We start from the raw sequence: 20,931 nt of genomic DNA on the forward strand, positions 1-20,931 counted from the left end.
TTGGTCTGTAATTCTCTTTTTTGATAGGGACTTTGTCTAGTTTTGGGATCAAGGTAATGCTGGACTCATAAAATGAGTTTGGAGGTTTTCCTTCCATTTCTATTTTTTGGGGACAGTTTCAGGGGAATAGGTATTAATTCTTCTTTAAATGTTTTGTAAAATTCCCCTGGGAAGCCATCTGGCCCAGGGCTCTTGTTTATTGGGAGATCTTTGATTACTGCTTCCATCTCCTTACTAGTTATGAGTCTGTTCAGGTTTTCTGTTTCTTCCTGGTTTAGTTTTGGTAGTTTATATGTCTTCAGGAATTCATCCATTTCTTCCAAATTGTCAAATTGGCGGGTGTATAGTTGCTCATAATATGTTCTTATAATTGCTTGTATTTCTTTGGTGTTGGTTGTAATTTCTCTTCTTTCATTCATGACTTTATTAATTTGGGTCCTTTCTCTTTTCTTTTGGACAAGTCTGGCCAGGGGTTTATCAATCTTATTCATTCTTTCAATGAACTAGCTCCTAGTTTCATTGATTTGTTCTACTATTTTTTTGGTTTCTATTTCATTGATTTCTACTCTGATCTTTACTATTTCTCTTCTCCTGCTGGGCTTAGGCTTTCTTTGCTGTTATTTCTCCAGCTCCTTTAAGCATAGGGTTAGGTTGTGTAATTGAGACCTTTCCTGTTTCTTGAGAAAGGCTTGTATCATTTTATATTTTCCTCTCAGGACTGCCTTTGCTGTGTTCCATAGATTTTGAACAGGTGTGTTTTCATTATTGTTTGTTTCCATGAATTTTTTCAATTCCTCTTTAATTTCCTGGTTGACCCATTAATTCTTTAGTAGGATGCTCTTCAGCCTCCATGTATTTGGATTCTTTCCAAATTTCTTCTTGTGATTGAGTTCTAGTTTCAGAGCACTGTGGTCGGAAAATATGCAGGGAATGATCCCAATCTTTTGGTACCTGTTGAGACCTGATTTGCGACCTAGGATGTGATCTATTCTGGAGAATGTTCCATGTGCACTAGAGAAGAATGTGTATTCTGTTGCTTTGGGATGAAATGTTCTGAATACATTTGTGATGTCCATCTGGTCCCATGTGTCATTTAAGGCGTTTATTTCCTTTTTGATCTTTTGCTTGGATGATCTGTCCATTGCAGTGAGAAGGGTGTTAAAGTCCCCTACTCTTATTGTATTATTGTTAATGTGTTTCTTTGATTTTGTTATTAATTGTTTTATATAGTTGGCTGCTCCCATGTTAGGGGCATAGATATTAAAAATTATTAGATCTTCTTATTGGACAAACCCTTTGAGTATGATATAGTGTCCTTCCTCACCTCTTATTATAGTCTTTGGCTTAAAATCTAATTTATCTGATAAAAGGATTGCCACCCCAGCTTTCTTTTGATGTCCGTTAGCATGGTAAATTGTTTTCTACCCCCTCACTTTAAATCTGGAGGTGCCTTTGGGTCTAAAATGAGTTTCTTGTAGACAGCATATTGATGGGTTTTGATTTTTTACCAGTATGATACACTGGGTTTTTTGATTGGGACATTTATCCCATTTACATTCAGGGTAACTATTGAAAGATACAAATTTAGTGCCATTGTAGTGCTGGTAAGGTGACTGTTACTGTATATTGTCTCTGTTCCTTTCTGGTTTACTACTTTTAGACTCTCTCTTTGCTTAGAGTACCCCTTTCAATATTTCCTGGAGGGCTGGTTTGGTGTTTGCAAATTCTTTTAATTTTTGTTTATCCTGGAAGCTTTTTATCTCTTCTTCTATTTTCAATGATAGCCTAGCTGGATAAGGTATTCTTGGCTGCATGTTTTTCTCGTTTAGTGCTCTGGATATATATGCCAGTTCTTTCTGGCCTGCCAGGTGTCTGTGGATAAGTCTGCTGCCAATCTAATATTTTTACTATTGTATGTTATAGACTTCTTTTCCCAGGCTGCTTTCAGGATTTTCTCTTTGTCACTAAGACTTGTAAATTTTACTATTAGATGATGGTGTGTGGACCTATTTTTATTGATTTTGAGGGGAGTTCTCTGTGCCTCCTAGATTTTCATGCTTATTCCCTTTGCCATATTAGGGAAATTTTCTGCAATATTTCACTCCAACATAACTTCTATCCCCCTCTTTCTTCTTCATCTGGAATCCCAATTATTCTAATATTATTTTGTCTTATGATATCCCTTGTCTCTTGAATTCTCCCCTCCTGGTCCAGTAGTTGTTTGTCTCTCTTCTTTTATATTCTCCATCATTTGGTCTTCTATATCACTAATTCTCTCTTCTGCCTCATTTATCCTAGAAGTAAGAGCCTCTATTTTTTATTGTACATCATTAATAGCTTTTTTGATTTCAGCTTGGTTTGATTTTAGTTCTTTTTTTTCCCCAGAAAGAGCTTTTATTTCTCCAGACAGGATTTCTCTAATATCTTCCATGCCTTTTTCAAGCCCAGCTAGCATCTTGAGAATCGTCATTCTGAACTCTAGATCTGACGTATTACCAATGTCCATATTGATTAGGTCCCTTGCCTTCAGTACTGCCTCTTGTTATTTATTTATTTATTTATTTTTGTGGTGAGTTTTTCCACCTTGTCATTTTATCCAGATAAGAATATATGAACGAGAGAATAAAATACTAAAAGGGTAGCAAAGACCCCAGAAAAATGTATGCTAGCCAAATCAAAAGAGTTCCGAAACTGGGGGAGAAGAAACGGGAATAAAAGAAGTTTAAAATTTTTTTTTATATATTCAACTGGTGAATAGAACAGACCACCCACTTGATTTGGGGTGTATTTTGGTCTCTTAGAAGAAACTACCTCGCATAATTTTAAAGAAAGAAAAAACTTATATATATATATATATATATATATACACAAAAATAAGGGTAAGTACAATGATGGGATAGAATATGACTGTAAAGATGGACATTAAAAACAATTCTAAAAAAGAAAATTAATAAGATAAGTTGGCTGGGAAAAGAAAGAAAAAGAAATTGGAGAGAATTTGCTCAGGCTGGAGACTAGAACAAAGCCCTGTATTAGATTTAGGGTACATTTCAATCTATTACAAGAAATAGCATCCCAAAATTTTTTAGAAAAATATCCTATATGTATCCAAAGAATAATGTAAGATACAATGAAGGATAAAATATGACTATAATAATGAAGGTTTAAAGGTTTGTTTTTTTTTTTTTTTTTTTTTTTTTTAGAAAGGCATTGTTAAGATAAACTAGTTAAAAAATGTTAAAAGAGGAAAGAGGCAAAGTTTAAAATAATTAGAATAAGAAAAAAATTAAAAATATAATTAACTTTGTAAGACTGAAGAATCATGGAGAGAAAGCTATGAATTCCATGCTTTGCTTTTCCCTCCTCTGGAATTCCACTGTTCTCCTTGATCTCTGAGCATGGTGTTGGCTGGATGTTCTTGCTGATCTTCTGAGGGAGGGACCTGTTGCTGTGATTTCCAAATGTCTTTGCTCAAGGTGGAATTGTGCTACCCTTGCCTGGAGCCGGGCTAAGTAATCTGCTCGGGTTCACTCTTGGGAGCTTTTGTTCCTGAACGCTTTCCATAGAGCTCTGGAGGATGGGCATGAAAATGGTGTCCTCCCAATCTCTAGCCCAGAGGAGCCGTGAGCTCCGGGCCCCACCCCTCAGTGTGTCCTTGGAGAAAAGCGGTCATTTCCTCCTGTCTCCCTGGTCTTTGGCCGTGCTCTGAGCTCACCCGGCCTATGACCAAGCATTTCTGTCTCTGACACATGGACCCATTTAGTGTCTCCAAACCCAGCAGATTCCTGCCTCCAGAGAAGGAAGGTGAGTCTCCCTGGATCTGCCACTTCTGGGGTCCCTGCTCAAAGAAGAGTGGTCCAACTATGCCACAGATCATGGTTTAAGGGAACCCCAACCTAAGAACTCAGTCCTCAGCTCTGTCTCTATAGCTGGCTTCCCTGCTCTGATAGCTGTGAGCTCTGCAACACTCAGATAGCCCTGATCCTTCTGTGACCCCGAGGGACCTGAAACCACACTGTCCCCATGAGAGATCCACCCCCACTTAGCCTTGGAGCAATGTCCCTCAGTGGAGCAGACTTTTAAAAGTTCAAGTTTTGTGCCATTGCTCCACCACTTGCCGGGAGCTGACCCCTCCCCCCATAGTCTATCTTCCCATTGCTTCAGATTCACTTCTCCACACATCCTACCTTTCAGAAAGTGGTCGATTTTTTGTTTCTAGAATTGCTGCTCTTCTTCTCTTTGATCTCCTGTTGGGTTTGTAGGTGTTTGGAATGGTTTGATAACTATCTAGCTGAACTCCTGCAACCTGATGTCATCTCAGTCTGCTACTCCTCTGCCATCTTGACTCAGGTCTGGGATTTTGAACTAAAGCAGTGGATGCTGGTACAAAGAAGGTAAAAGCCTTTGGGAAGATAGTGGGGGCAGCATTGACATGGTCTGGAGAATAGACTGAACCATCATTAGGGATTACCAGGAGGAGACTGAGCAAGTGAAGAAGAAATTGTGAATTGAATCAGAGTATAAATGAGAAGCCATATGAGTGCTAAGGCATGTGCTTCCTAAGTGGGTTTTGGTAAGCATTTAAACTGTGACATGCTGGCTCTACCAAATTCAAGGGGCAGCTGGCTGGCTTAGTCAGTAGAGTATTTGACTTTTGATCACAGAGTCCTGAGTTTGAGCCCCACATGTGGTATAGATTTTACTTAAAAACAAAACAAGAGAAATTTTACCCAAGTGATCATTTTTATGCCATAAAATAAATATAGAAACAACAAAGCATAAGGCAGGATTTAGTAAGAGAACAGGAGGAATGTCAACGTGCCACACATTGTAGTTTGAGTTTTAACACACACTGTTTTATTTCATCTTTATAGTCATTTCTGAAAGCAGATCCTACAGATCAGGAAAACTGGGGTACTGAGGCATTGAGTAACTTTTCCCACATCATAGGGGTGGTGGAGTTCAGATTCCAGTCCATATTAATTGAACAAAAGCCCATTTTATTTCCATATTAGTGGACCAAATTTTAAAGAATATTAAACATGCTGAAATGTGCTATGATCAGTTGCAGAAAGTACACAAAAGATGTGATTTCAATCGTGTTTGCATGGAAACCCCTTTCTCACAAGCTTTCACTAAGAAGGTAGGGTATATACCCAAACTATGAATCCAAAATATATAATCTAAATTGTAGCTCAAGGGTTACAAACTCTAAGAACCAGCAACTTAATGATTTTGTTTTATGTTAGAATTTGAAAGTATTCATCTTTGGTCTGGTATATTTGCTCCACGTTTATACCCATTTCTAATTAAAGAACCAGCTTTTGCACTAACCAATTCTAATCATCTGCTTGCCAGTTTTTTCACTATATTAGCAGTCTAATTCAATCAAACTAGAAGTTAGCCACTAGTTATTTTAAGTGAAGGAAGAGAGTTAACTTAGACATGGCCCATGTATTTTCATTGGATTTTCTTTCTAAAAAGTACCTGAAAAAATTCCAAACCAACTCTACTTGGGTTTTAAGTAGTGATTATGTTGGCTATTTTAAGCAACAACTCTGACAAAAAATTATAGTCTGCCTTTTCAACATGGAATATCATTTGATCAAAGGCAAATATTGTTTGCAGTTTTGAAAGTAGTTTTCCGTGTCTGCAGAAAGCTCCCTTAGTCTCTGGAGCCTTGCAAGTAACTAACCACACGTGCTTTGCTGTTGGTGTGTTATTCTCTTGAAGTGGTGGTTCTCAAAACACTTTCTACCTATATTGGTGTCACCTGGGATCTTGTTAGAAACGCAAATTCTTCAGACCCAACTTCTACCTATTGAATCAGTATTTCTGGGAGTAGGGCCCTGTGATCTGTGTGTTAATAAGCCCCTCCAAGAGACTGTAGGGCAGATTAGCCTTCAAGGACTGTTGTCTTAGAGTCGGTCAGATTGTAAATGTAGTGTTAGAGCCACAGAATTTTGGTGAGACTATTTGTAGTGTGAAAATAGTAATTTACTAAATAATACACTGGTGTAAAAATTAAACTTTTTTTGAGAAATTGTTTTAATTATTCCAAAGAAGTACAAAAAGCTTCTGATTGCCAAAATAGTGCCCTTTCTTCAAACACTTCCTCTTTTGAGAAGTTTTCTTCAGTTCTCCCAACTGGAAACTCTTATTTTGTGTTCTTTGTAATGTGTTATTCTTAAGTTGTAAGTTAATAAATGACATTTTGGTTTGTGCAGTGAACTTGTGAAATTTACTTGGTGTGGATCCATGATTCAAGAGTTTGATTATCTCTGGAGTGGGCAAGGGAGGGAAAGAATGTCAGACTATAAGGCCAAGAATTAGGTTCTAGATTATTAGTTGTCTGTTCTGGGTCATACTTGGATATTTCTTGGCCTCTGTCATCCACCCAAATGTTGGATGACAAAGAGGTTGAAGGTGTTAGGTTAGGGCTTGGAGGGACCAACTGCAAAATCATTGAGCAAAGCACTAAAAGGAGGAGAGTGGTCTGGATATTTTCATTTCTCTTCTTTATTCCAAAGCTTACCAGGCCTTGGATAGGTGTTATTGTATTAGTTTGCTAGGGCTGCCATAATAAAATATGGCACACTGGGTGGTTTAAATGACAGGAAATTTATGTTCTTACAGTTCTGGAGGTGAGAAGTATGAGATCCAGATGTTGGTGGGGTTGTTTCTTTTGAGGCCTCTCTCCTTTGCTCACAAATGGCTGTCTTACCCCAGTGTCCTCACATGGTCTCTTCTTTGTGCCTATCTTTGTCCTAATCTATAAGAATACCAGTCATATTAGATTTAGGCCTACCCATATGACCTTGCTTTGCCTTAATTATCTAAAGGCTCTCTTTCCAAATATGGATTACATTCTGAGGTGTGGGTGGTTAAGGCTTAACTGGTGGTTAAGACTTCAACACATGAGTTTTGAAGGGACATAGTTCATCCCACCACAGTTACTGCTGGCTTTGGCGACTCAGTGGTAGATTGAACTTGTTAATGTTTCAAACTATTATTGAGCTGTGGACTTCTCTTGTAGGTGAAACCTGACTGATGTGGCCCATCAAAGGAATGGCCCCACCACATTCCTACTGGATCCCTAAAGCCATAGCTATAATCCTTTAGCATCCCCAAATGCCAAAGAATGAATGAGCCATCTAGAAGTAGGCAAACAACCACATTTGCTGAAAGGATAATGTTTCATCCATTAAATAAATGCAATACCTTTTTTGAGTCTGGTATCAATACAGAAAGCATGTGAAAAATGAGTTAGCTGGGAGTTAATTGACTGTGGAGACTCTATTTTCAGTCTTTGCCTGTATTTTTTGAATTAATATACACAGTGGGTGATTCAGCAAAAGGATTTAAAAATAAATTCTTTATAGAAAGATCCCACCAATTTGATGTCTTCATAATGCATGAAGAGTAGACCCATAATAGCTCTATTTTCTTTTCAACTTTGGAAAATAAAATATGCCATTAGTTCAAATTAGGCTTGTATGTGGAATAATCAAGTATATCAACAAACAGTTTGACCCAAATGCTGTTTAAGAATAAGAATAAATACCAGAAAGAATTGGCTGTTCTTTAAAAAATTAAATGTAAAACTTGAATTGACAAGCTAGGGTAAAAGTGAGTTAATACACAACACGTAACTACATAAAACTCAGTTATGAAAATGTAAAATATAATAATTGGGTAGTTATTACAGATAGGCTACTGTTTTACAGAGTACTCTTAGAACAGAAAGAAAATGTTATTTGGGACCTGGCCGCATTTGGAGAATGCATGGGCACTCTGGATAGCTGGTGAATATGTAGGTATTATGTGGAGTCACATATTTTTATGTCCAAAAGCATCCTAGCAATGTGAATTAGGGGCTTCTCACATTGGCTTAGAAAAGGTGTTGAAGGTAAGAATCTTGATACTAAGTGTGTTCACTTCATTTATTTGTTTCCCCCAAGAAGCTGAATCCCCCTGGAGGAAGTTGACTGTGGATAATCCTGTACCTCTTCTAGCTATATGAAATGGAAGTATAGAAAAGTGAATTGGATTTTTCTGAAAGCTTCTGGCACGAGTGCTCAGGTGCCTATTTCCAGGCATCATCCTGAAATAATCTGGTCGCATATTTTGTGGCCATTATCAGATTTTGCTTTCTGCTCATGGGTGTCATAAAAAAAAAACAAAAAACAAAAAACAAAAAAAAAAAACATTATGAATACTTAGAGTCTTGCTCTAAACCCAAAAAAGGGAAAGAGTAAAGAAATGAGATAACTTATGTTTGGAAATACCTTTTTCCTCAGAAGTATTTTTTTCTTCAGAATGTGTGAAAATATGTTATTAGCCTATTTAGTAGTTTTTATTCTAGTATATTAAGATACTTTAACAAAACACTGGGAAGAAACATTTGATATAATTCTTCACAGGTATATTACATAGGTGGCTTTTCTGTTTATGGTGGTTTGGGTCTAAAAAAAAAAAAAAAAGCCTAACTTTATTTACCTTCATCAGATGTTGACTTTGCAGAGCATAGAGAATATAGCACCAGCCATGCAGAAAGTACCTGTTTGTCACTGGGAGAGTTCAAACACGAACTGGAACCAATGGCCCTTTAAATACCTTCTCTTGTTGTTTAAAGCATATCACAGCTTTGTGAAGTAATTGTTAAAGCAAAATACTGTAACTGAGCCAAAGAATCAAATTCCTTTAACTCTAGTCAGACTAGTGGCTGAGTCAGGTACTCTCAGTTGTGTTCCATTGTTTCATGATTGGGCACTCTCGGAAAGCCTTGCCTAGAATGTAATTAGGAATAAGGAAATCAAGAAATAGCATAATTTGCCTTTTGGTGTGTTTGTATGTATGTGTATGTGAGTGAGTGATTTTCTACTCACAGTAGCATTATAATGCTTCCTGGGACATAAAACTTTGTTTTAGAAAAGAGTTGCTTGCCAAAATATTCACAAATGCTTTCCATAAAAAAAGTATTTCCTTCCTTTCCATTTTTTTTGCTGTAATAAAATGGCAGCTTTTTTTTAAACATATACTGCATTTAATAAAGGAAAAGAAAGACATCCTAGTAATATTGATATAGTAGGACAATATGCACATCATAGGCTAAAAGTCCCATTGGGAGATGTAATTCACTATGAGATACAGTAATTTTTAATTTCCTCTTTAAAAGATAGAGCTAAATTTTAATTTGGGAGGTACTTATATATAAAATTTTCAAGAGTAGCTTTAGAAACCAATTAAGAAGGATTTTTGTCTTAAGGGTTTGTATGCCTGATGTGAGATGGTTATAAATATTCTAAATTCTTTTTTTTTTCCTTTAGTTTTTACTTCTGTATTAATAGTGCTTTGTGTGGGAAAAAAGTTTCAGCAAATGTTCCCTTTCTTCTCCCTTTTTGTTTTCTACACTAAGATGCACGCAGTCCTTCAAATGTTTACTTGCCTGAATAGTCCAAATCTAACAAACATTACTGTTGTTAGTAGGTACAATTATAGAGGGGCACCTGGGTGGCTCAGTCAGACTCTTGATTTTGGCTCAGGTCATGATCTCAGAGTTGTGTGATCCAGCCCTGTGTGGGGAAATCTGTGCTCAGTGAGGAGTTCGCTTGAGATTCTCTCTTTTCCCTCTCCCTTTCCCTTCCCCATGTTCATGTTCTTTCTCTGGAAAATAAATAAATAAATAAATATATTTTTTAAAGGTACAGCTATAGATACCTTGAACCATTGTAGACTGAAGAGACCATGCAAATATGATAGTATTTCACTGGTTCTTTTCATAAAAGAGAAACTGTTGGGATGAAATAGAGCTTGAAGAAGAGGCTGTATGTGTTTGTTGGAATGCAGATGCTGGGGAATGACAAATTTTGGAGGAAGTTTGCTTGTATAAGAATAGGCATGAGGTAGTAGACAGTTCAGTAGTACCTAACAAACATACAAATAAACAAAAGCTTTGAACCTATGGGTATTTGTATGGTTAAGGACAATGACAACATAGTTAATGTAATCCCTAACATTAAAAATAACAATATAATTGGTAAATGAAAATTATCCTTTTTGCAAATAATTTTACCTTCCAAATTTCTTAGTGGAAGATTTTGACAGTCTAAGTAGTAATGTTTTAAGCTATCCCTTGGGACTTCCCCCTTCTACTTCTTAACCACCTCGGAGAATGCCAAGGACTAAATATTTTTATATAGCAGATAACAGGAAGGAAATAATTACAAGAAGAGCTAATATTTAATGAGTACTTATTCTATGCCGCCACTGTTATCATTTTAGGTAAACCCCACTTAACCCTCAGAACAAGCTTATGAGGTAGAGGTTATTATCATTTTATATATTTGTACATAGATGTACACATTTTAAATAGATAATAGTCCAAATGAATATTAAAAAAATAGATTTATGTAATTATAGATGGTGAGATGATACAAAGGATACATAAGGCTTACTTAGCCAAACAGATAGACCCGGGCTGAATTGCGATTTGAGCCATGGCAGTTTGTTGCCGTAGTGTATTCTTTTCATTACTGCACTAGATTGCCCTGGAGTTGAATACCTGGATTCCCAAAGACGTGATGATTGATTAAACTAGAAGGGTTGATATATATAGCGTCTCTGTTTTGGAGGCAGTTGATATAATGGTTAAGCACTACACCAATCTTAAAAATCCCATATTCTGATCCCTCCTATAACTTTCACAAATTATGTGAATTTGATCAAGCTACAGATCTTGTAACTTTTGCAAAGCGGTAGTAGACACTTACAGGCCCAGATCTCTTTGATTTATTTAGCTATAGAGTTATAGTTATCAAGGGGTAGAAAATGCAGTGGTACCAGGGATGCAGGTAGCTGAAATGTCAGGATTATGCTGGCAAAATCTACTCAGTTCAGTTTTGGATAGCTTCATCCCAGTTCTGGCTGGCTTTAACAAAGGGTATGGAGGCGACTGGTGGGAATTACCTCAGACCCCTTCATCTAAGTATATATAAATATTCTAATTCCTATTATCACCTATTGATAGGTCAGCTCATAATGATTTTCAAAGCTATTGGTGCTATCATTTTCATAATGACATTAATTCCATGAATTTCTAGAGGACTGTCAGTGCATCTTTGGTCAAATCATCTGAGAGGTGCCTGGGTGGCTCAAACAGTTGAGTGTCTGACTTTTGATTTTGGCTCAAGTCATGATCTTGGGGTCATGATATCATGCCTGTTGCTGGGGTGTGTGCTGGGCATGGAGTGTACTGGAGATTTTCTTTCTCCCTCTCCCTCCCCCCACTCCAGGTGTGCTCTCCCTCTCTTTCTCTCAAAAAACAAAAAAAACCAAAAATGCCAAAAACATCTGGGGGAAAAGAAAAAAAAAACAAAAGCAAAGCATTTTTAGCACAATGACACTTTCAAAACTAAAATATTAATAAATGACCACCAAAATGCACCAAAGAATTAATGACATAATGAGAGGTATTATAAATGCAAAAGAAACAGTGGTGATAGGGAACCTCATTTATTCTGACATGGGACATTTACTCTTTGTCATATATACTCACACTTCCTTAGGAACACAGAATTAAAAAAAAACAAAAACCTTGCCAAACATGTTATGACATGGCTGAAATCTTGAACATAAGTACGAGTTGTTAATAAACTTGGCACTTAAATTTGCATTATAATTTCTCCATGTTATGATGATTCAGAAGCATCCTTCATGGAATCCTAAAGGACAGGTTTTAGAAATTATCTTCTTCAGTCCTATCATTTATACCTTAGGAAACAAGCTTAAGGAGAGTGAGTTTCAGGGGTGCCTGGGTGGCTCAGTGGGTTAAGCCTCTGCCTTTGGCTCAGGTCTTGATCTCAGGGTCCTGGGACTGAGCCCTACATCGGGTTCTCTGGTTAGTGGGGAGCCTGCTTCCCCCCTTCTCTGCCTGTCTCTCTGCCTACTTGTGATCTCTGTTTGTCAAATAAATAAATAAAACCTTTAAAAAAAGAAAGAGAGAGTGAGTTTTATTCTCTATATTACCCATCTTTTAAAAAAACCTAGACTGGGTCTTCTGCAAGAGATGATAAAATAATAGATATATGTATTTATGGTAGAAACTTCATTGTAGATGAAGTACCATTGGATTACTTGTATCATTCACTTATTTATAGAAAACATTTATTGAGCTCCTATTACATATGGTGGCAGGAATTGAGAATACAAAACTCTGTCCTCCTCAATTAACTTATAGTATGTATTTAATAACAAAAAAAAATCCTATTCATCTTAGGAGCACTGCTAGGAAATCTCAATATTTCAATTTATCACTCTCCCAAATCCTGAAAGGGAATTATTAGAATTCTCATTTTCACAGATGAAAAAAACAGCTTTGGAGAAGTTGTGTTAAACTGCACAGCATTGCCACACTAGGTCAGTGCCAGCCTTGGAAGTAAGCCCTGTTCAGCCTGGAGCCAAGGTCTGTGCTTTTCTCCAGCAATCCACAGTATGATTTACTTTGATCACAATCACACGCAACCCCCTTTCAGCCACCTATGACAGCCTGACAGGTCTATTTTTGAACGCTCAACCCAGTGATTATGTAGGGAAGCGCATTCTCGAGTTATAGAGAAGAACTGGTGAAAAGAGATCATCCAGGTGTGAAATGGGAGTACAGAGCTTGTTGTTTTTTTGGTTTATTCCTGTTCAATTGTGTGTGCACCAATGTTCATTAAGGTATTTTAAGTGTCTTCATTGGGCTATAATAACATAGATTTCTCTCTCTCTCTCTCTTTCAGGTATGGAAAAATTGTATCCACAAAGGCAATTCTGGACAAAAACACAAATCAGTGCAAAGGTATGTGTAAGGGTGTCTGTACCATGGATTCTTGCATAGGCTGTTGGATCGATGGCACCTCCAAGGCAGAGATCCAGGCATCAGCTGCACAGTGATCACGATGTACAGTGTATGGCAAACCTCTTTAATAATGCTGAAGCTTTGATGAGTTGTATTTCTAGTAACATTGTTCATTAATTTTTTTCATTAACAAACAAAATGAAAATCACAAATCAGAACAAGTATCAAATTGCTTCAGCGTAAAACTAAATTACCTCTTAACAACCTTGAGTTGTCTGATTTGAATGATATCATCAGTGATGCAAATTGATTTCCTATATAAAAATGAGGAACTCTGGGGAAAACTTCCCCGTGCAAAGCACGTTTTAATTTATCTGTTCTTTAAAGCTTTTGCAACATCGGTTGACTAGGAATGAGTTTACGGATGGGCCCATTGTGTCTAAACTTCTGCAGTCAGCCTCCCTCGGGATCTGAGTGGTATCTTATTAAGGCTTTTTTGTTTGCTTGTTTCTCCCTGGAAACATTTCTGAAGTTATTTGACTCTATCTGTGACTTGTGTTTCTTCATGTCTGGGAGTCCCATACTCTTTCAAGGGTTGCAGTATATATTATTTGTGAAATCTGTATGGTCTCCCTTGCATGACTCAGTTCTTACTAGAAAATTGGAATGCTTCTTGTGACATATGTTATTTGTTGTTCCCGTAATCCAGCCTTTTTTGTAATACTGTCATCAAGAAGTATGGAGAGCCAAGATCATTCTAAATACTGCCCTTATTTCACATACAGATGTAATGTGCATATGAACAGACACTCATATACTAAAAATATATCCTAGACTACTTGGGTAATGATTAGATCTGTTCATCAATTTAAAAAAAGAAGCATTTTAGTGTCCTAAAAACTCATGAACGTATTAGGTATTTAGGTACTATAGGACAAAAAATAATAAGACAGGTTCCTGTCATCTAATAGTTCAGTTTGAAAAGGAAACGAACAAGAAAATCAAGGAACTAATCCTAACATGCTTACTAGAATCAGTGTTATTGGCCCAATACATGTGAAAGTGTAACAGAGATATCCATAATAGACATACACACCAAATACTGTGAGAGGAGAAGATAGAGATTTCTTTTGGGGGAATGAAGCTGATAAAGGCAAGTCAGAATGGATGAGCTTGGGAAAGGTCTGGGAGAAAGAATTTTAGTATGTAATTGAGCAGACCCACATAGCTAGAATAGAAGAAACTCCTAACACTCCAATCCACATTTTCTTGTAATTGCTTATTTAATTCTCTCTCTCTCTCTCTCTCCCCAAAGAGCCTTAAACTCAATTAAGATAGGACCTGTATAACCTAGAAAGCTTATCTTCAAAGGGATGTGTTGCAGGGGAATGTTTGGCTATCTGCTGGGAATGCTGGCAGAAAATATTAGAAAATCTCTCTCTCTGTTTTTATATCAACCTCCTGTGTGTGGTTTAGAACATATTAGGATAATTTTACAAATGCATATGTTTTAAATATATAAATGAATTATCGGTTTGCTGATACAACATATTTTTACTCATTATAATATGGATTTAAAAAATGGTTTGGAGGCTACTCGTCTCATAATAAGCACCGATAAATACAGAAGGAGATGGAGGGAGGGAAAGATGGACAAAGGGAGAGAAAGGAAGGGAGGAAGAGAGGGACCATGGAACCTCCTAGGGAAATCATTTAACCCACTGAGCCACCCAGGTGCCCAATCCTAGGGAAATCATTTAATAGAAGGGCAACTAAAGATGACATTATGGGCAGGCAGAGGGCTATTAGATCTTTTGCCCTGAGGGCACTGTGAAGAAGGTGGAGTGAACATGTTGCCATTATACATACACAAATAAAAGCCTCCAGTTGCCTTTTCAGCATTTGGAGCCTGTGGATTATCAATAGTGATTCTGATTCATAATCTTCCTCAAGTACATGGAGGTGGGTCTCCTAAAAATAAGCACTCATGATCAGAATGGTATTATTGTCACTTTCATGTTGAGGGAAAGTATTATTTTAACAGCATTCTGAATCTTATTTAGAGTATTCCTTTCAGAAAAAATGGCCCTTGAAATGACTACCTTAGAAACAACATGCAGTTGGGAAGAGGCAGCAATTATACTTATAAAAATTGTTTATAGTTGTCAATGATAACCAGGGAGTGCATTTCTAAGGTTAGAAGGAAGGTGTGACATCATTGAGGCATTCAACGAACTGATGAAACAAGACATTGAAACGGTCATCTAAGTCTTTATTGAAATAGCCAAGAATTGAAGCAGTAATAGTGTTGGGGAAGGTAACTGATCCAGAAGGTATTTGTGGAGCGCTAAGAGTGATCATATATGGGGATTCTATAGGCAATAATGAAAATGAAGAGTCACTGGTTATAAGATTTTAATGATGGAAGATTCTAAATTGGAGATTTTAGGTAGGAATGAAGCCAAATGGACTTAGGAGCAGGGAGGACTCACCACGTACAGGTCCATTGGGAGAAGAGATGTTAGAAAGGAAAAACAAAAAACAAAAACCAACAAACACTTGAGAAGGCTGCAAAGGAGCAGTGCCTTCAGGGTGAGTCAAGAAACAATCAGAAACATGCAAATTAAAGTAATATGCAGTGATAATTTATATCCACTCGGGTAGCAACCATTATTTCATGCGGGTCATCCAGTGCTGTTTCCTGTCCCCATCTGGTCACCCATCTTTGTTGGTATCATCCTAAATTGGCAGAGGCTTTTTAAAAAGTCAGTTTGGAAAGAGCAATAAAGGGCATTTTTTTTATTAATTTTTTTTTATTTTTTTATTTTTTATAAACATATATTTTTATCCCCAGGGGTACAGGTCTGTGAAATTAACACTTATGGTGACTCGTAGTCTCACAAAACAAACTGAGGGTTGCTGGGGGGAGGGGGGTTGGCAGAGGGGTGTGGGGTTATGGACATTAGGGAGGATATGTGCTGGGGTGGTGCTGTGAAGTGTGTAAACCTGGTGATTCACAGACCTGTACCCCTGGGGATAAAAATATATGCTTATAAAAAATTTTTAAAAAATAAAATAAAATAAGTAAAAATTAATAAAACAAACAAACAAACAAAAAAAGTCACTTATGGTTTATCTCCCTCCCAATTCCATCTTGTTTCATTCATTCTTCTCCTACCCCCTTAACCCCCCATGTTGCATCTCCACTTCCTCATATCAGGGAGATCATATGATAGTTGTCTTTCTCCAATTGATTTATTTCACTAAGCATGATACCCTCTAGTTCCATCCATGTCGTCGCATATGGCAAGATTTCATTTCTTTTGATGGCTGCATAGTATTCCATTGTGTATATATACCACATCTTTATTCATTCATCTGTTGATGGACATCTAGGTTCTTTCCATAGTTTGGCTATTGTGGACATTGCTGCTATAAACATTCGGCTGCATGTGCCCCTTCGGATCACTACGTTTGTATCTTTAGGGTAAATACCCAGTAGTGCAATTGCTGGGTCATAGGGTAGTTCTATTTTCAACATTTTGAGGAACCTCCATGCTGTTTTCCAGAGTGGTTACACCAGCTTGCATTCCTACCAACAGTGTAGGAGGGTTCCCCTTTCTCCGCATCCTCACCAGCATCTGTCATTTCTAAAGGGCATTTTTTAAAAAAGATTTTATTTATTTATTTGACAGAGAGAGAGATCACAAGTAGGCAGAGAGGCAGGCAGAGAGAGAGGGAGAAGCAGGGCCCTGCTGAGCGGAGAGCCTGATACAGGGCTCCATCCCAGGACCCTGAGACCATGACCTGATCCAAAGGCAGAAGCTCAACCCACTGAGCCACCCATGCACCCCAATAAAAGGCATTTTATTGACACTAGTAATTACACTGAGAATGTTGCCCCAAATATTTTTATTTAAACAAATGTTTAAAGTACATGTAAATAGGCTCAGGCTGAACACTCTTTCATTCTCTATAACAGACACAGATATAGGCAATCTCCCAATTCTAGCTTATGGAGCGTATGCAAGTGATACAGCCATTGCAATGACAGGAAAGAAGAATAAACTGTGCCAGATGATGAACATATTTATTATAGGAAGTTAAATGAATATAGAGGAATATAAAATCATGTGTAAAATAAATACAGAGCTAGGTAAATATTTGAGAGTAAGTATGGCTTATAGTTATGTCTGTGGTGAAGCCAGACTGCCTGGTTTGGACACTGCCTCTCCACTAAGTGAACTGTGTGATCTGTGGTAAATGACTCAACTTTCCTAGGTTCCTCAATTTCCCCATCTATAAAATAATAATAATAATAATAATAATATGGCCTGACTTGATGGTTAAGTGGGTCGTACATGGATAATACTCAACAATACAAAGTGTCAGCTGTGGTATAAAATACTGGCAATGTTAAACAAAAAATATATCAAGGGGTGGGAATATGGGTGGTAGATTATTATTAACTTTACATCTCTTCAAATCTGTTATATTTCCACACAAAACAAAAACAAACAAAACAGTTCTTGGAAAAATGATCTGGTTTTAATTATATTTATGTTTTGTGGTTCTTTTTATGAACTATGAGGGACTAGGACTGTATGTTTCTTTGTTTCTTGTAAAATAATGTCCGATGAAAACAGTAACGGATTGGGAGAGAATGTTATGTTTTGCTTTTTTAAATAATTGGCAGATACTGAGTTCTTCCTGACCATGACTTTTTTAGGAAGGATGTGGAAGGGGTGAGGTGGCTTTTTCTTTTCTTTTTTTTTCTTTTATTTTATTTTTAATAAACATATAATATATTTTTATCCCCAGGGGTACAGGTCTGTGAATCGCCAGGTTTACACACTTCACAGCACTCACCATAGCACATATCCTCCCCAATGTCCATAACCCCACCCCCCCCAACCTCCCTCCCCCCATCAACCCTCAGTTTGTTTTGTGAGATTGAGAGTCACTTATGGTTTGTCTCCCTCCCAATCCCATCTTGTTTCATTTATTTGAGGTGGCTTTTTCAAGCAAAATCACTACGAGCGTCGAGCTTGTCATTAGAGAATGCAAATTGGGTATGGTCTTCTCTGAGACACTTGCTTCTGAACCATTTGCAACTTCGCCTCCAGACTCAGGCTGTGCAATTAAAACCAAATCTGAGGAAGATAGGATTTATTTATTTTTGTTTTTAAATATATGGTATGAATTCGATTTTTCATGAGCTGTTGCACATGCAGTATATTACATGCAAGTTAGTGTTGAGTGGGGTGTGAAGAAGTACATTCACTAGTCTCCTTGGAGATGAAAAGAAAAAGCATCAAAATGAACCTTGATGTATTAGCCTAACCTCAGACTCTTACCCTAACTTAGCATCTGAAGGAAAGGCTTTTGTTTCCTCCCTGTGTATCATTCACACCCTGAAGTTCTGTACAGTAGATAGGCCCAGAGAAACACACTTGCTCTATTCTGGAAGGGGTCATGGAGAACTCTTTCAACATAACCTCTCGTTTTCAAGATTGTTCTTTCTTGGGTGGTGGCTGTGGCAGCTTTCATTCTGTAAAATATGGCAACATAAAACAAAACAGTCACCATCAGGCCAAAATGACCAGAAATTGCTGAACAAAGCAGGCAACAGCTCCAGATGGAGAGTAATGAAAAGCAGACCACAGTTCATTCAGATACTCAAATGCAAGGACCAAATAAGGGCTATTGTATAAGTCACAGAGATTTGCACTGCATTGTTTTTTTGTTTGTTTGTTTTCTGCTTTTCTTCATATGTTTCCCTCTGGGTCCATTATATTTACTAATTTAAAAAGTCAGGGAAAATTAAATGAAAGAAGCCATTGAAAACATGGTATAAATCTTCAATGAATTTACTTGTCTCTGCCTTTTCCTGCTTTTTAAGTTTGGCTTCTTCTGTACCCCTCCCCACACCATTTTTTCTGTTTAGAGCAGAGGGAATGAGTAATGGATATTCCATAGAAAGTTTCCATGCCTAATAGCCATAGGATATAAGTGTAGTTAGCGTGTGCCAAGCATACCAACTTCTAAGAGTTTGAAATACTCCCTTCTGCCTTTGTTGTCACAAGCTGGTTGAATTATATTTATGGAAGCTTATGTTGCCTTTAACTTTTCATTGGACCCTTAAAATCAGAGTTGAAGACAAGTATCTCAAAGTTCTGAAATCATCCATGGAAGATATCGTTCATTCTTTATTAAATGAAATCATAAATTGTTATTTATTCTGTAAGGAAAATAATTCTGCATGTTCTACTAATTTTATAGAGAGGGATAGAACCCTCCTAGATTGTTTCAAGGTGGGGCGTGAACAAATCCTTTTGGCAGTTCTAGACACATGGCCGTGTTACACATTTTTAAAAATGATTTATTTATTCATTTTTAGAGAGAGAAGTAGGAGTAGGTGGGGGTAGGGGTAGAGGAAAAGAATCCCAAGCAGACTCCCTGCTGAGTGCAGAGCCCCATGTGGGCTTCAACCTCACAACCCAGACATCATGAGCTGAGCTGAAATCAGGAGTCAGGCATCCAACAGACTGAGCCACCCAGGTGCCCTGCACTTTTTTTTTTTTTAAGTGTTTTAGGTAACTAAATATGAGACCATATACTTGGGTAGATCTGGAAGTATTCAATTTATTTATCATTTAATTTTCTTCCTTACTGAGAGGGAGTATTTATATAGCAAATGAGGGAAGTATGGCTTTCTATATTAAATCCAATGAACATGGAGGAAGGAGGAGATATTATATGTTGTCATATTTTTATGTAAAATTATTGTAGGGTATGAGGTAGCCCCTACTACCTATGGATGTGCACCTGGGTGGAGTATATATATGTAAATGGAACTATTTGGTTTCCAGAAAATAACATACAAAGTAGATAAAGAAACTAAACACCATGGAAAGCCTCGTTTCTAGTACCCATTATTTTCCCAAATCAGTGCAAACTAAAATAAATGTTCTGTACATTTTGAGGGGAATAAGGACCTCCCCCAGGTGGGGGTCACAGTCTATTGAGGAAGAAGCCCATGAAGCAAAATGACTTGAAAAGCACATTTACTCAATTTTCAAATAATGGGATTAAGTTTTTTAAAAAAGGTGAAAACATCTCTATTTAGACAACTGCATTTTCCTTTGGAAAATGAAATGTGATATTTTCCTGAACTTTTTTTGTGAAGTTTAATCTATTCCAGTATTAATTTTACCACTAATCACACATAATCAATACATAAATGTATTTGCTTCATTTGGTATTGATACTGACTTTTATTTTCATTTCAGAAAAGGTTAGTTTGTGTAGGAACTTTGCTAACTTCTGCCAGTATATCAAGCTTACTTAGAATCATCCTCTAGGTACCTTTTACAGGGAGTTTTCATTCTGGACATCTTTTGAAAAAAAGAAAAAGAAAAAAAAACCCACCAATTTTTATAATGTTATAGCCAGATTTTGGAAAGAATAACTTCTTTGAAGGTAAATGGTCTCTATTTGTTGTCTCTAGTTTCTGTAGACACCTACAACTAAAGATGTTTTCTCCTGTTAAAAATAAACCTTCCAATCCTGTTATTTCCAATGCAGAATAGTAAATATTTTGGAGTGTTCTTTATTATTTTTTTAAAGGTTGTTTTTGTTTTGTTTTTTGTCATCATTGTTGTTGTTATATTATCTATTTATTTATTTATTTATGAGAGAGGGAGAGAGAGAGAACTCAACCAGGACGAGGGTAAAGGGAGAGGGAGAGAAACAATCTTAAGCAGGCTCCACGCCCAGCATGGTGCTCCATCTGAGGACTCTGAGATTATGACCTGAGCTCCCTGAGCCAAAAGAGTTGGACACTTAACTGACTGAGACCCCCAGGAGTCCCTAGTATTATTTTATTTTCATTTTTATTATTATTCTGTGTTAACTTTGAGAAGCCTCTGAAATAAATGTAAAGCAAAATATGTACTTATATTTTGGTGGTCATACAACAACACAGATTTCTTTAAAAGTCTTTTTTAGCTATATATTTACTCGGCATTTGCTTCTGGTCATTTTTAGTATACTGACTAAGCAAAAGTAACACTATGCACAGATATTAA

At 37.0% G+C, this 20,931-nt stretch overlaps 1 protein-coding gene across 12 annotated transcripts in view; it reads left to right on the forward strand.

Moving 5' to 3' along the window:
• The window catches only part of RBMS3 (RNA binding motif single stranded interacting protein 3), a 691,543-nt gene that overhangs the window by 189,278 nt on the left and 481,334 nt on the right, over positions 1 to 20,931 (forward strand). For all 12 annotated transcript variants that reach the window (XM_032861016.1, XM_032861015.1, XM_032861014.1 and 9 more), the window contains exon 4: positions 12,783 to 12,841. In XM_032861016.1, coding sequence (XP_032716907.1) covers positions 12,783 to 12,841 — 59 coding nt within the window. The remainder of the gene's footprint in view (positions 1 to 12,782; positions 12,842 to 20,931) is intronic.

This window comes from Lontra canadensis, unplaced genomic scaffold (assembly GCF_010015895.1).
Source record: "Lontra canadensis isolate GAN:19392208 unplaced genomic scaffold, GSC_riverotter_1.0 scaffold20, whole genome shotgun sequence".
NCBI lineage: Eukaryota > Metazoa > Chordata > Mammalia > Carnivora > Mustelidae > Lontra > Lontra canadensis.